The following is a 17110-nucleotide window of genomic DNA, read 5'->3' on the forward strand; positions in this document are numbered from 1 at the left end:
TGGCAACCAGAACCCACTATGCTGAAACACATGGATGTTAAACAGAAGTGTTCAGATAGAAATCCTGTGTGTGACAGAAGCAACAAGAGAACTCACAATACATACTGGAGGCATTTGTGACTCCTCCCGATTTTTGTGGCTTTGGATTTAATATCACAGACCTAGTACTCCTTATCTACATATTCATAATAGGGACCTGGGACATTTCCACAAACTACAGTAATGTTCTAAAAAGAAAAAAAGAAAGAAATACAAAATGAAGTATTCAGATAAGGGTTACACAGGTTTAAAACAAAGACGACCATACTCTTCTTTGCTTTCATTAGCTTACAGAGAGTAGAAAGAATCCAACAGAAGTAATAGAAACAACCAAATTAGCTCACAGATAATAAGAAACCAACAGAAGAATAAAGAAATATATACCATACAAATGCTAACCAGCTGGTGTGGCCTATATAAATATTTCTTCTAAAAATATAGATTTTAAAGCAACATACAATGATTAGAAATAAAGGCCATGACTATAAATGAGTCAATTCTAAACTTGGAAAATAAACAATTCTAAACTTGTATGTTCCTAATAACAAAGCTCCAAAATATAAAAAAGCAAAAATTGACAGAATTACAGACAGAAATTAGAAAATCCACTAGAGTAGGAAATTTCACATCTCAGAATCTGAAAGATCAAGTAGAAGAAAATAACAACGGTAAAACAGAGACAATTTGACCAATATAATTAACAAGTTTGGTCTAGTAAACACCCAACAATTGGAAAATATGCATCCTTTCAAGCACTAACACATTTACAAAAACTGATCATATTGTAGGTCACATGGCAAATCTCAACCTTTTAACATCTCAGTCTTAGGTGAATCTATTCTCTGACCACAATCCAATAAAGCAGAAATCATAAGAATGGAACTTAAAAATCTATGTTAGGAAATTAAAAAACCCCACATACATAAGTCAAAAAAGAAATCATGATGAAAAATGAAAAAATACTTAGAACTTAAAAATAAATATTTCCATAGCACTTTAAAAATGACAAAACAAAATATTTGATCATTCTAAAATAATCCCGTGAGCTATATAAAATTCATATTATTTCTGCTCAACAGCGTAACAGCAGAAATGTTGTATGTTATGTAATTACCAAAGTTGATTTTTATATATAAATAAAATATGTATCAAAAGTGATTTAGAAACTGGGAAATATAGATGAAAGTGTTCACTACTAAAAATATTTGAGGGAAAACAAATCAACCAACTCTTTTAGAAACTATATTGAACAGCAAATAAAGTTAAAAGAAAGAATTTAGTATCAATGTTTAAAGCTCAAAAAGCCTATTAAATCATTATGGTCTAAGAAGTCCCTTAGATCCTTATATAATACACACACACTCATATGGTAAAGTATTTATTATTCATATGAGATGAGCAAACACAATCAGAAACCTCTGCACACGCAAGCGGAGTAACCGCAGTTAGGAGCGCATCCCTGCTCGCACACAGCCCTGCCTTCTTGGTTACAGCAGCTGTTCAGGGGTGTGCCGGCAATTACTAGCACTCCTCAGGCTGCCTACAGTAAGTACAAAGGGAATTTTCATTTTAGGCTCCCCTCCCCTTTCATGTGTGGGACATTTTTGGAAGGTTTTTTTCTTCCCCATCCACTGGAAGAGAATTAAAATTCCAACATGCCTGAGTGTCAGCACGTGCCCTTTTTAGTCCAGGTACCAGAGGATGATTGATGAACCTGTCAAGCCTACAGTAGCGGACAGAGAGAGTTGGCAGAAGTTCAGTGTTATTGAAAGAAATCTCAAATACTTATTTCATCTCCTCTATTAACTTTAATCACATTTTCAACATGCAGCCAAGAATGAAGCTTTGACAGTGAGCCATAAATCGTCGCTCTCCGCACCCACTGAGATAATGGGGCTGGGCATTCTCCTTCTTGTGCTTTTCCCTACTGAAGAGCAATAAAAAATACCTGAAAGATCGATCCACACCTTAAAGCCATGCGCCATAAATCTCTTGAAATTATTGCATTTAATTTTGCCTGGTATATGGCAAATAAAAAAAATCAACTTCGTTCCTCAATTAGATTGCTAAATGTAGATTTTTAGAGATCACAGTGATGACAGAATTGGTAACATGTTTCGTCATAATACCCCTGCTTATGAGAACAGACATTAAACACTAAAAAGGACTTACATTTACCATGGATCATTTGCCATGTGGGCAAATACTTCTGGTTTATTCAGAGCCAGAGTCTTTACATGGTTCCAGAGGGACTCCTTGGCAGATTTTGCTGATTACTCACTGAACAGCTGAAACAAGTATAGACATTATTTATCTTACAAAGCTTACCCACAGCAAAACAGACACAAAAATGAGGTAAATACTATGGGCAAGAAGATTAAGGTTCCTGGAAGGACTAAAAGTCAACTATATTTTTGGTAAGGTTTTCCTTGTAAGCACGTTTCAAAGGCTGAAATATTAAGTGCTGGGAGGCCACAAATGGAACACGTGTGTCTTGTCACCCAGTGAAACACGGCCTCGTGCTGCAATGCATAATCTGTGACTTCTCCCAGTGGGCCGGCTAAAGACCAGCGTGGCCCTCTCTACACAGCGGAGCTAGGTTTTGACTTTCCTCTCTCTTAAATGTGACCTCTGCTCCCAGGTCAGTCGCTTCTGTCTCCAGTACTCCCGGAGTAACACCGTATACATTCATCCAACAGCCAAGGAGGCTGTGACAGGCAGCCATCCTATCTGCCTTCTAAGCCACAATAATAAACTAACACTAACCCTGTGTAAGAATGAGCTAAGGGACTTTTCTAAGAAGTCTCTACTTACAGTTCTCTGCAATCAATGCAAACGAAGACCAATCCCTATTAACCAAGAGCACATATGAACCATTTCCTCCCACTCCTCCCCATTCAAATGGCCACACAGAGGTACTTAAACTGAACAGACGGGGCACTCTTCGGCAAAATGTCTGTTTACGACTCCGGCAGAAGTTTCTTTCTTCTGATAGATGAGTGCCACTGAACATACTGCTAAGCTTGAAGCAGAGGCTAAATGGTTCGGTGGGAGCAGTTTTTTTTTTTTTTTTTTTGTCTGGTGGGGGGCGGTGGGGCGGGGGAAGAAGTCAATGCTTTCTCATTAGATGGGCATCGCTGTGGCTCAAGTCCTCAGAAGGTTGAAAATTTGGCCAGGTCCTTCTCCATCTCGGCGTACTGCTCTCTGAGCCTCCCCACGGCTCTCCTGTGCTCTTCGTCCACTGCGGCCTGTTTGCTATGCTGGCCTTTCATGAACTCCTCCCACTGGATTATATGCTGTTTTTCACTAGCTAGTAAATGGTCATTATGAATCTGAGAAAAGAAAATGCGAAAGTCATGTGACATTTTCCAGATAATTATTCTTCTATGCAGAAGAGACAAAAGATCGTTTTATTTCTTGATAGTTGCTCCCTGCAGTATGACAATCAGCTTGTAAGGCACGGTGGTAAAACTGCATTATAGTTAAGAATACGGCATATTAGAAACATCTAAGGCTTTTCTCACCATGACTGAACATGGGTATTCACGCTTCTGAAATGTCAAAAATGTCTAGTTATCTTTAAATGATGTAATCAAACATAATCCAAGGAAATTTTCATACCTCTATTTCTCCTCAAATTCCATTTAATTGCATATAATTTTAAAATTAAGTTTAAAGAATATATGCCAAAAAAGAAATTAAAATGCATGTCTCACATAAAATGTTTTGGGGACACACGAAAAAATCATTGATTCAATGGACGAGAACTCAAGAAATCTTTTTTGATTCAGTTCCAATCCTTAAAGCAAATAAACACCAAAAGCATCTGTGTCAAATAGCTCAGCTCCTCCTGAGATGTTCCTTAGTATTTCCACATGAGGATAAAATTTTTTTCTTTTAAGTATCACAATAAAGATGAAACAATATATAAGTAAAAAGGCATAAATTTAATATAATTTTAATTACTATCTTTGATATGTACAAAGAACTAAATGCAAAAAGAAAGTATAAAAATAACTTTATCTCTGCCTCAAATATTGTATGGACATGTCTTTAGAAGTTTTGACACAGCCTAAATCCTATGAAACAAACACCGTGACAGGAGCAAACCATAAAAACCTACAAAGCACCTGACGTCTGATGAGTCCCTGCTCTAACGAAGACAGGACACCTGTACACTGAGAACACAGGTGACTCAGGCACAGGCCACCAGGGAGAGAAGCTGACAGGAAGAGGACGGAGCCCATTCCCTCGCCGCCCACGACGCCCCACTGCTCGGCTTCCCCTGGCGTCTGGGCAGTGAAGAGCTGGAGAAGCCAGCATGCGCTAAGAATCTGTGAAATGAGTATTTCTGCGGGTTGTTTTGTGTATCTTATCTGTTTCTAAGATTCCAGTGTTCTCATTTTACAGATGAAGAAACTGAGGCTTAAGGACACCACATTCACTTTTCCAGGGTCACTCAGCTCTGAAGTTGTGGGCTCAACCCTAGGACTTGCTGACCCCAGACCTCTGCCTTTTCTATTGCGAAGTGCACATTGGATCTTTCCAGGAAAGTTTTACACAGGTAGCTAAGTCTTTTGCAAGACAAAAAAAAAAAAAAAAAAAAAAAAAAGAGGCTATTGCAAGAGTGTTTTTTCTGCCAATCTGATCTGAAGTTCCTCAATACCAAGGCTTTCCAAGTAAAAAGAAGCTGAAGTGAATCTGAGGTTTCAGTGAAACATTCCCTTAAAGTATGTCTGCAGACCCGAAGGATCTGAATAATTACAGTGGTGAGGAGAGAGGTTGGGGCGGGGTTTGCTGATCCAATAAATTTGGGAAATGGGTTAAATAAAATTCAAAACATGACTTTTTAAATTTTCAGCTTTCTGGACTGTAATTCTCCAAAAGATGAATAAACATGAAGAGTTCACTAAATTCTTTTCATGGAATTTTTGCAAAACTATTATGTTCTAAGAGAAAAATCACAGCTCAGAGTAAAAAGAGAAGAAAAATGCAAGTGAACTTCATCAAAATGATACTGTGCTTTAGCTGTCCATTAACTTTTAATAAACAGAGGATAATAACCCGGCATACTCAGGTGCTGTTTAATAAATCAGTCCTTTCTTTTTAATTGAAACACCGTAATTGGCTCGGCTGGCCCTGTGAGCTGGGTCACAAGGCAGTGGCCCAAGTTACACTTCCCACCGGACAGCATGTTAACCAGCATGGCACAATGGAGAAAAATAAAGATTTGGGAAGCGTATAACCTGGCTTCAAATTCTGATTCACTTGTCAGCAGTTGCATGACCGGAGCAAGTTAAATTTTCTTTAACTTTAAAATAAGGAAAATGATAGTTTACATTCTCAAATAAATGTATTTATATTGTAAGTTCCTATCCCAGTGCCTGCAGTGCTGAATAGAAGGTAAATAATATTATACACATACAAGCAATGCATCTAGAAGGCAGATCAAACTGCTCTTTATCCTTCTCAATATAAATTTTTCAATCTTTAATTTTAGTAATTTGATTTTAACAACGGCTTTTTATCATTCAGACGACAATCCCATTCCAACAGCCATCGCAGTCCTCCTGGACGGTCCCACCATTTACTGCTTGGCTCTGAGACTTTAATTAAGACACTGCCGAAGACCAGGGTCTCGACTTTGTAGTTTCAGAATATTATGACCAAAGACACATACGTGCAAGTAGCTTTTTCACATAAGATGTATCAATTCTTGGCCTCCTCATCCAGGTAAAAAGAAGCTGAATGCTGACTACTCCCTAACCCAGTTGAAAATCTAGTCTTGCTTTCACATCAGGAAGTTCTTGAAGTCACTCTGTTTCATCTAACTTTTTCTTAGTCTCCCACTTTTAATAATAACTGCTTTGCAATTCTTGCAAAGAAAAAAAGGGAGGGGTAGCCTGTACATTCCTGTATTGACAACACTGTAATCTTTACATATAAACAAAACTCAGCTACCTGGAAATAATACCCACCTGAAACTTAGTTGAAACCTATATGATAAGAACTTTAAGCCATCAAAAAAAAAAAAAAAAAAAAACACAAAACCCCAAAACTCCCCCAAACCCGAAACAAAACAACACACACACAACCCCCCCCACCCAAACAACAACATAATTAACACAGAGTCCATTTGCACATATTGCAGTTTTCACGAAAAGCTCTTCTGATTCTGAATCTACTTGCCCTACTTCACACACAGTTCTAACCAGGTTAGTTAACTGGCTTCCAGAACTACCCCATGTTAAAAGTCACAAATTAGATAAGGAAAATGCTGGTAAACGAGACAGAAAAAGATGGCAGGCATCAGCCTTACAGTGAAGGAGAAGACAAAAACAAAAGCATAAAGACAGACAGTATCTGAGGGCCCAGGGAACAGAGAAACACGCGCCTTCTCTAATTCCTGGGGGACAACACCTTTCACCACAATGTAAAATTTCACATCTTTAATAATTCCTAATTCATAAAGAAAATTAACCTGTAACATTTAATATATTTTTTGTAAAAACCAGAGAAGTGTGGAATATATTTTTAAAGAATTCCATCCAAAATAGTTTAAGTTATAAAAGTCCTATACTTAAAGAGGATGAACATCCCAACTTCGCGGGAAACCTGGCTCTGTGGCATGACTCACGTTCTAAAACGTCTACACACGTGAGGATTTACTGTACATAACAGCAGAAAAATTCCAAATTAGCTCTATCTTACGCATCACCCAGGAGGAAGCTAAACAGTATTCTAAGCCAGCAGGGGCGCAGGATTTAGGGCCCACCTCTTCCCAACGTAAGGACATGCAGTCCGGCCAGCTCCCCCACCTCACAGAGCAGACGCACAGGGCAGCCGAGCGGCCCCTGGACCTGCAGCAGCAGAGACATCGTCTCCGGATGCAGAGCCCGCCCGCCGCCAGGTCCCACAGTAGCATGCCTCCCAGTTCACACACGAGGAAGTCATAAAAGCCAAAGATCTAGCCTAACATCCCAAGGAATCTGTTTACAACTATAGAGAACTCTCAGAAATAAGGAAAAATCTTCCATGAACAGCGAGCCCATCACCGCCTGTGCACAGTAATTCTGCTCTTACGTTCAATGAACGGACTCTGGGTAAGATGTGGTCTGCAATAAGGATTCCTCTAATAGTGAAACACGTCTGAGAAACAACGATCACATCCAACTATAGTTACGTTCACACAGATTCACACAGGTCTGACAGAAGGAACACAATATAGCCACGGAACCATTTGCCATTTAAAGCTTAAAACTACCTACCGCTATGGTTAGCAGTTCAATTTCCAGCAGCTCCCAAAAAGTACACACTAAATTATACATGTAAAAGTTGACATTCATGGGAGTGGGAGTAATTAGAATCTTTTTGGTAAGCAATTTACAAAAACCTATCAAAACAGAAAGTGCAATTATCTATGGCTCAGGAATCCCTCTCATACTTGCATCTCCCCTTGCTTTTTAGTAAAGAAGTATCCCAGAGCTTAGAAACAAACTCAAACACAAGCATATGGAGCGACAGCTCCCCCACCCCCAACACACGCAAGTCCTTTCTCTCCCTTCTGTCCTTTTTCCTAGTATTATCACTGGTTTGATGGGGACACTTACAGACTCTTTCCTACGTTTATACAAACATTTCTTTAACAGCAACAAAATGGAGTCACGTTATGAGCGATGAGCTGAGGCTTTCTTTGTTGCGGAAGGATACGGCACACATCCTAGGGTCATCCCCGCAGCAGGGGCGTGGGAGAGCCCTGCCCCAGGTGCAGGCAGTAAGGGTGTGCATTGTCTGTACAGAATTTAAATCACTGACACAAACAGCTGAAAGACTGTTCTTTATTATCAGCAGGTGCTGGCAATACTGAGTGATGTTGGTGATAAAATACTGACCCCAACATCCTCCTTTTTGCTGGGGTTACTGTTGAAGTTTAGTAAAGTATGTTTCAAATTAACATATTTTTACTGTTTACCCTTTAATAAAGTTTGCATTCTACTTTGAAGTTAATTTAAAGGACTTCTAGCTACACAGCCAGTCCTGGACAAAGTGAGTCGGCTACACTCGTTCATTTCCAAAGTAAATTCCTAACGGTTCAGTGTCACGACAGCTTTCTTCACGTGCTCGGCCCCTCTAGCCCCTGGGTTACTAAATATTCTTGCGTTTAAAAAAACGAAAGAGCAATTGCAGAAATAAAATCTGAATTAGTTCAAATCTATCATTCTACATTACGATTTTTTAAACTTAAATTTGTTTATGTTTTACACTGTACTTAAATTTTTTATACCGTGGAGACATTGGGAGCCATTAATTAAGTGGTTTCCAAAGAATAAAGACAGTATTGCAATTTCTAGAATTTATTGTGAAATGTGATTTTTATGAATCTCTTCCAGACTTCTTATGTTTAATACTTTTTCCAAACTATGTATCTGTTGCTACATGTGAAAGAAATTTTTCAAAACTGTAATTAATAAAATGTATTTCAAATCAACTGTTGGTAAAGATAGGGTAAATCTGTCTATACTATTTACTGAATTCAAATATGCAAAGAGTAGATTTGAAATGATTAACAAATCTGCATAAGAATTAAAACCAAACTGTAACATTATTAATTACTGACAGATATACATTTTCCTCCTTTTTTCAAAAAATATATTAAAGTTAAGGCAAAACCAAACCAAACCAAACCAACACATAATCATCTCAACTGATGCAGAGAACACTTTTGACAAAATTCAACATTATGTTATGAAAACATTCCACAAACTAGTAATAGAAGGAAACCATCTCAACATATGAAAGGCTGTATGAGAAAAACTCACAGCTAACATCATGTAAGATGGCGAAAAACTGAAAGCTTCCCCTCTAATATTAGAAACAGGACAAGGATTCCATTTTTGTCACTTCTATTCCACATAGTATTGTAAGCTCTGGCCAGAAATTAGACAAGAAAATAAAAGGCATCCAAATTGGAAAGGAAAAAGTAAAATTATCTTTGTTCACAGACATGATCTTCTACGTAGAAAACCGTAAGACTGCACCAAAAAAACCCTATTAGAACTAATAAACACATTCAGCAAAGCTGCAGGATACAAAATCAACACTCAAAAATCAGCTGTTTCTAAAAACTAACAATGAACAACTCAAAAAAGGAAATTAAGAAAACAACCCCATTTACAATAGTATCAAAAAGAATAAGACAGTAAAAAATTTAACCAAGGTGGCAAAAGACTTGTATATTGAAAACTACAAAACATCGATGAAAGCAATTAAAGACACAAATCCATAGAAAGACGTCTCATGTTCATGGATAGAAAGACTTAATATTCTTGGGGTGACAATACTACCCAAAGTGATGTACAGAGTCACTGGAACTCCCATTAAAAGCCCAATGATGTTTTTTGCAGAAATAGAGAAACTCACCCTAAAATTTATATGAAATCTCAAATGATGCTGAATAGCCAATCTTGAAAAAGAAGAACAAGTTGGAGGGCTCACACTGTATTAACCACGTGTTTCTGATGCTATGACATCTGGGACCCAGGTGACCCTGGAGAGACTGTCCCTCCCAGGGATAACTTATTTGTAGAGATAGTAAAGGACTCCCCTGCGAGGGTCCCTTTTATATGCAAGCCTATCAATCCAGAGCCCACACCCCAGGGCCTTCTTTACGGTGCTCTCACACTCTGGGCCATCATCCGTCTTCCCCAGTCACCCAGGGCCTGCTGAAATTATCCAAACTAGCTAGCCGTAAGCCTGCTTACCCTGCCTCAACGGTCCTTCCTCCAGAAAGCACAGTAAAAGCGCTTGTCCACGCTTCCCCCTCGCTCTGCCTCCTGACCCACGCTGGTGCTTCCCACGTGGCTCCCACATGGATCACCTCCTTCTCTTGGGAACTGGGAGCAACAAACTGTCTTTCCACGGCAATCGTCCCCTCACCAGATCTGAATAATAATAAAACCTATGTTTATAAAAAAATATGTCCTGATTTCAAAACTTACCGCAAAGCTACTGTAATCAACACAGTGTCGTACTGCCATAAAGACAGACATATAAACCAATGAAACAGAGCAGAGAGTTCAGAAATAAACCTTTACATACATGATCCAATGATTTTTGACAAGTATGCCAGGACCATCCAGTTGAGAAAGAACAATCTTTTCAACAAATAATGTTTAAGAAAACTGGATATCCATAAATACAAAACAGAAACAGACTCATAGACATAGAATAGAAACTTGTGGTTGTCAAGGGGGTTGGGGGGTGGGAAAGGACAGACTGGGAGTTCGAAATTTGTAGATACTGACAGGCATATATAGAACAGATAAACAAGATTATACTGTATAGCACAGGGAAATATATACAAGATCTTGGGGTAGCTCACAGTGAAAAAATAATGTGACAATGAATATATGCATGTTCATGTGTAACTGAAAAATTGTGCTCTACACTGGAATTTGACATAACACTGTAAAATGACTATAACGCAATAAAAAATGTTAAAAAAAAAAAAAGAAAACTGGATATCCATGTGTGAAAGAAAGAAAGAAACTGGACGTTACCTTGCATTATACACAAAAATTAACTCAAAATGGATCAAAGACTTAAATGTAGGATCTAAAACTATAAAATTCTTAGAAGAAAACATAAAGAGAAAGCTTCATGACATTGAATTTGGTAATGACTTCTTGAATATGACACCAAAAGCACCAGAATAATAGCAAAATAGATAAATTGGACTTCATCAATTTAAAAACTTTTGTGCATCGAAGGGCACCTTCAACAGAGTGAAAAGGCAATCCACAGAATGAGAGAAAGTATTTTCAAATCATATATCTGATAAGGGGCTAATATCCAGAATATATAAAGAACTCCTACAACTCAACAATAACAAAAAACAAACCACTTGGTTAAAAGATGGGCAAGGAGCCTGAATGACTATTTCTCCAAAGAAGACAAACAAAAGGCCAACAAGCATATGAAAGGATACTCAACATCACTAACCGTTAAGGAAATGCAAATCAAACCACAATGAGATACCATTCACACCCATTAAGGTGGCTACAACAAAAGAAACAGAAAATAACAAGTGCTGACAAGGATGCAGAGACAATGCAACACTTGGGCACTGCTGGTGGAAACAGGAAATGATGTAACTGCTGGGGAAGACAGTGTGATGGCTCCTCAAAAAATTAAAAACAGAATTACCATAAGATTCACTTCTGGGAATACATCTAAAAGAATGGAAAGCAGGAATGTGAACAAACACTGTACACCCGTATTAATAGCAATGTTATTCACAATACTCAAGGTAGAAGCAAACCAAGTGTCCATCAACAGATGAATGGATACACAAAATGTGGTACATACAACGGAATATGATTCAGCCATAAAAAGGAAGGATATCCTGATACATGCTACAATATGGATAAACCCTGATGACATTTCACTAAGTGAAATGAGCCAGTTACAAAGGGGCACATTTTGTATGATTCCACTTATATAAGGCACACAGAGTAGTCAGTTATAGAGACAGAAAGTGAAATGTTAGTTTACAAGGGTAGGGGAGTGGGGTAGGGGAAGTCAGTGTTTAATGAGTACAGAGACTTAGGGAAGGTAAGAAAGTTCTGGAGATGGATGGTGGTGCTGGTGGCTGAACAATGTGAATGTACTTAGTGCCACAGAACTGCACACTAAAAAATGGTTAAAATGGTAAATTTATGTTATGTGTATTTTATCACACACACAAAAATTCAAAACATGTTTCAGAGGGTTCTTCCTAAATGAAATCAGTTGCTTCTCAAAGAAGTGGATACATTAGTTTTCTCAAGATAAAAAAGAAAATGCCAACTTTAAAAGAAAATAAAGACAAAGTTTATTAATGAGCTATAACTGTGTACCAAAAGAAATTAGTTATAATGGCTTGTCTTTTTCTGCAACAGAGAAAGAAATAGTAATAATAACACAGCTTACATATATCCCACTTGAGATAAATTTAGAGAAGTCAACCCTGAAGGCAAACGCAAACTATGCCTGGGACCAAATCTGTAAATGAACCCAGGGATATATAATAAACACACACTTTTGCACGCAGTAGTCTAAGTCAGTAATTCTCAACAGGGTGTGGTTTTGATGCTCCTTGTCTTGATGCTGGTTTTTGGCTGTCCCAGCGCAGGTTGCTGGGTTGGGGGGTGATACTGGTATCTCATGGATAGAGGCCAAGGATCCTGCTAAACACCCTACAGCACACGGGACAGACCCCACAACAAAGAATCATTTGGTCCAAAGAGTCAGTAGTGCAGAGGGTGAAAAACATCGGTCTAAGGGAAAACTCTGAATAAGCCAACTAAGGTCTAAAATGTCCTTTGGAACATCTGTCAGCAATACACCTACCATTAATTTTACATACGCCTTACACAGATAAATGAGAAAGTATCTGCTTCAAAACAGTGTCAGAATAACAAATACCAGAAATTATTTTAAGTAGAATATTATGTACAGTCATCCCTTGGCATCCACAGAGTTTTGGGTCCAGGACCCTGCCATGGGTACCAAAATCTATGGATGCTCAAGTCCCTTAAAAAATGGTGTACTATTAGCATGTAACCTGTACATTCCCCATATACTTTAAATCATCTCTAGGTTACATATAATACCTAATATGATGCAAATGCTATGTCCGTACAACATAAACGTCATGTAAACAGCTCCCAGCGTGTGGCAAACTCAAGTTCTGCTTTTTGGAACCTTCTGGAATTAAAAATGTATGTATTTTCAATATTTTGGTTGAATCCATGATGCAGAATCCACGGATACCGAGGGCTGACTGTCCTGATCTATTACTCTGTATTTTCAAATTCTATCAAGAAAATTGTGTAAGCCATGCTATCCCATTGCCCTCATTAGAAAAAAAAAAAAACACCAAGGGGTCAAACTAAACCTAATAAATATCTGTGGACAAGATGAATCAAAGGAGTCATGTTTACTATTATCTCTAGTCTGGTTGGACAGAACTTCACAAGTGGACGTTGTGCACGAACTCAAGTTTAGACTAGTGACAGGTACCGATCAGCTCACCATCTCCCTCAGTGGCATATTATAATCTAAGTCAGTGAACTGGATAAGCCAGTTGTGTTTTCATTTCACTCTTCTTACTGCTCACGCCCAAAGTGCAGCTTTGTGTTAGTGGGTAGTTTTCAAGACATGTCAGATAACTGGGGAATGTGTATTTATTGTTCCTCTGAATGTACTTTTAGATATCAATTGTGGGAAATGTGACCTGGATGAATGACGTTTATCGTAATTTACTTCCTACAGAATTCCACAAATTGTCTTGGTTAAAAGAATTAATGATTAATGGCAATAGTCTATTTTATTCCATTACTACTCCCATCTTTCTTTGTTCTGAGAGCCATTCAAATATACAAGATGTAGCCAACGGTATAACCAGGGTGACAATTAACACTAGATTGTAAAATGCAGCTAGAGGTCAATTTTGCTTTGTACATATTTGCTAGATGAGAAATTAAACTTTATTCCTACGTCTTATACATATACAGTATGAAACCTCTGCCAAAGTTTTGGCAAAACCAGATATGGCAGGAAAAAAAAATCTTTAAAGAACTCACAGACCTAGAAAACAAACTTATGGTTACTGGGGTGGAAGAGGGTGGGAAGGGATAAACTGGGAGTTTTGAGTTTTGCAGATACAAATCAATATACATGAAATAAACAACATACTGTATAGCACAGGGAACTATATTCAGTATCTTGTGTCAACTTATGGCTGATTTTAAATGTTTTTCCACAAAAAAAATTCAGTAACATTCTCTGAGATAATACCTACAAGAAACATATTTAAGACTAAAATATTCTAAGGGTTTTACTATTTCTTGAGGACTTTTTTGTTTGTTTGTTTGTTTGTTTGTTTGTTTGTTTGTTTTAAACAAAGGGACAGTGTGTTCTAGCCTGGAGAATCATGGACAGGCAGGATTCTCAAGCGCTTTGCCAGGGCCAAGAGACCACAGCAGGGCCCTTACCCAGAGCGGCTGCCTGCATCGCAAACAAGTGATGGAGCTAGCAGCGAAAAGGTGCTGCATGACATCTGGACAGTAAAGCTGCTTCACATAAATTATACAATACAATCTATCAGGTAAGTAGAACAAGTACTTACCTTGGAGCTCAAGAACCTGTCCAAGGGCAAGAGCTAGCTAATCAAGGGAAGTACCAGACATAGAGGACTCCAGGTACTTTTCACCTAATCTGGTCATTTTCCTACTTACATACAGTTAATGCACCAAATGAAAATAAAGTTCAAGGTGACAAAAGGAACTATCCCAATTACAATTCAATTTTAGGTGAGTTCTGCTCAAGAATGACAAGAACTGCCCTTCTGTCAGAATCATAACCTCTCTGATCATGTCTCAGAAAGACCAATCATGTATGAGTGCATATTCACGTAAAAAAGTCCCTTTTTCATTTTTATTTTGAAAGCCAAGAGAATTGCGTATGCTACAGCCAGTCACCGCCAGCACAGCCAGCGTCCATCGGAAAGTCTTCTGATTCTCAAACACAGAAAGTTCCTGGTGCTTCAACAACAAGCTGTGTATCATGGCACGAAAGGTGCTCTACACGCACCCTCTGAAGTATCCACTTAGAATCTGCACCCCAGCCCCACGGGACCACTGACTTTCCACATCGCCTTTGCTTCCACTGTGTCCCTTACCCTCCAGTATCCTTCTTCTCATCTTCTAACAACTGAATTCCTACTCCCCGATCAAGGCTGGACTCGGATGCCACTATCTTCCTAGTAAATTACACTTCCTGCCAAGACTGTGCAAAGTTCTTCGTAACTTTATCACAGCCCTTACCTTTATCCTACACTATATTAGTGTTAGTGATTTGGGACTCCTAGACTTTTAGCTTCTGCATGTACGAACTGCCTTAAACTAAAATCTTTTACCCCGCAGTGGCACCTAGCAAAGTAGAGGACTAGAAAAATATCTGCTGTCCAGCTGGGCACGGGCACTGACGCCCCCGGACCTGCCTTCACGGTGCTCTCTGGACCTGGTGTGAACATCACACCCCGACACCGGTCCTCCTGCTGGGGCTCTGCCCTGCTTCCCGATCTGGCCTGCTGGGTCCTGTTCCTCTTGGGCAGCCTTCCCACTGGGCTTAAATGGCAAGTCTTTTCTCTAAGGCTTGATTCATCAAATTGTTGAATTTTTAAACTTTATATCAACAGTGAGAGTTCAGCAGAGGGTGTAGAAATTTCAACTCTGGCAAGGTTCACATATATATTTTTTACAGTGCCGTATCTGCACCGTTTCTGTGGATTAACCACACATTCCAGAGAAATGGAGATGGTAACACTTGATGATACACATGCAAAAAGGCACTATTTCAGAGTGACAATGTTTTCAACATTTCTTAGTAAGTGTATCTCTACTACTTTAGAGCAATAAATAAATTATAAAAATACTTTATGAAAACTAAGTTAAAACACCAAATTATCACAGGAACTTAAATTCTTGTGCTGTTTTTCCACATCTGAATTTAGTTAAGATATAATTCAAATAAGCAAAGCACTACCCAGCAAGTAATTCATACACTCTTGTGACTGTTCATTAAATAACCCATCTACAGGCATGAATGCTTCCTTTTCTACAAGAAATACACATAATACACTCAATGCTTCAGGCTCAAAGGAAAGATTTGTACTTCCAATCTGGTGGGTAGTTTTTGTTCCATGTAAAAGTCCTATTCTCTCTCCTCCAAGAGACAAACACCACTTTCAGGGAAAAGATGGAAATGCTGAGAAGGAAAAAAAGATCTGCAATTTGAATTATAAAAATATAGATGGTGCAGTCATGTGACCACACCTCCGCAACACATCTTCAATGAATTAGCCATTTTTTAAGTGTTAAAAATCACTGCATAAAGAAAACAAATCCATATATGTATTTTTTTAATCGAAAGCAACTGTTAATAATACGATGACAATAAAAAGCCCTGGAGTTACAGGCCTGGTCACCCAAATGATCCACGTTTACCTTTTTTCGCTCCTGTTCCCTCTGTTGGAGTCTGCAGACTGAGTCAGTAGCTGCTTGCACTGAAAGAAAGCAGACAGTGGGTTTTCAATCAGCAGCACTTGCTCAAGGGGAGACTTCCCTGGGTTCAAAACAAAACAAAACAAAACCAAAAGCATCTGGATTGTGTTAGCTCTCAAGAAACTATGCAGAAAAGCTGGTATTTTGGTCATGGTGGGGTGGCTAAAAGGAAAAAAAAAGTTTTGCCAATATATTCAGGATGTCATAACTAGAACCACTACCATGCAGGGGCTCTGAGCTGTTAGCCAAGGGCATTTATCTAGTACTAATTCCAATGACAAGTTGTCAAAAATGACCTCAGAATTCTCTGAAAAGACATAAAACACCTGACAAATTTATCAGTGCCTTCTGATGGCTGAGGCCTTCACCGTGTCTCTCTGGCTCATCAGCTCGCCGTCCTCCCTCCCAGGTCCATGCTCCCGCTCTCCTGCGGCAGCTCTCCTGCAGGCAGCACGTGGTACCTGCACTGGCTCCAAGCACTTCCCACTCCTCCTCTCCCTCTTCTAGCTCATCCTGGCCGACACTGCCAGAGTCACATCTTCCTGCACTGTTTTCACGGAGTCACTTTCCTTCTTAATAAATCAAAGCTGCTAGTAGTAATTATTACAGTTATTTACGGAGTATTACTATGCGCCAAGACCTGGGCTAAGTCCTTTCCATGTATCAGTGCCCTGACCCCACTTTCCTGTGGGGTGAGGATCACTGTCTCACTATGCAGATTTTTGGCAGCTGTAAAAAGCTGCGGCATAAAGGAGTGAAATGTCACTCAAGGAGGTACCATTACTTGCAGGTACGGAGAGCAGGGCTTAACATCAGATCTCCGACGCTAAAGACTCGGCTCTCACCTTCAACACTTCACTCCTCCTACGACTTCACCAATCAAACTGGCTTTAATCCACCAGGTGTTCAAACCTCTTCCTTTCCTGGCCCCATTTTATTTCTGTACATGAATGTTTCCACTGTCA

At 38.9% G+C, this 17110-nt stretch overlaps 1 protein-coding gene across 3 annotated transcripts in view; it reads right to left on the reverse strand.

Annotated features, from left to right (window-relative positions):
* BLOC1S5 (biogenesis of lysosomal organelles complex 1 subunit 5) overlaps window positions 1-17110 on the reverse strand; it is a 53391-nt gene that overhangs the window by 20244 nt on the left and 16037 nt on the right. The window contains exons 4-6 of one of the 3 annotated variants that reach the window (XR_004313399.1): window positions 16089-16147; window positions 2212-3371; window positions 101-1762 (exon numbers count right to left, since the gene is read on the reverse strand). Coding sequence is in view for 2 of the 3 variants with exons in the window: in XM_032462470.1 (XP_032318361.1) it covers window positions 3192-3371; window positions 16089-16147 (239 nt within the window). In the remaining variant the exon portion in view is untranslated. Of the gene's footprint in view, window positions 1-100; window positions 3372-16088; window positions 16148-17110 lie in introns of those variants that run through there. The other 2 variants (XM_032462470.1, XM_032462471.1) reach the window with 2 other exon arrangements.

This window comes from Camelus ferus, chromosome 20 (genome assembly GCF_009834535.1).
Source record: "Camelus ferus isolate YT-003-E chromosome 20, BCGSAC_Cfer_1.0, whole genome shotgun sequence".
NCBI classification, from domain to species: Eukaryota; Metazoa; Chordata; class Mammalia; order Artiodactyla; family Camelidae; genus Camelus; species Camelus ferus.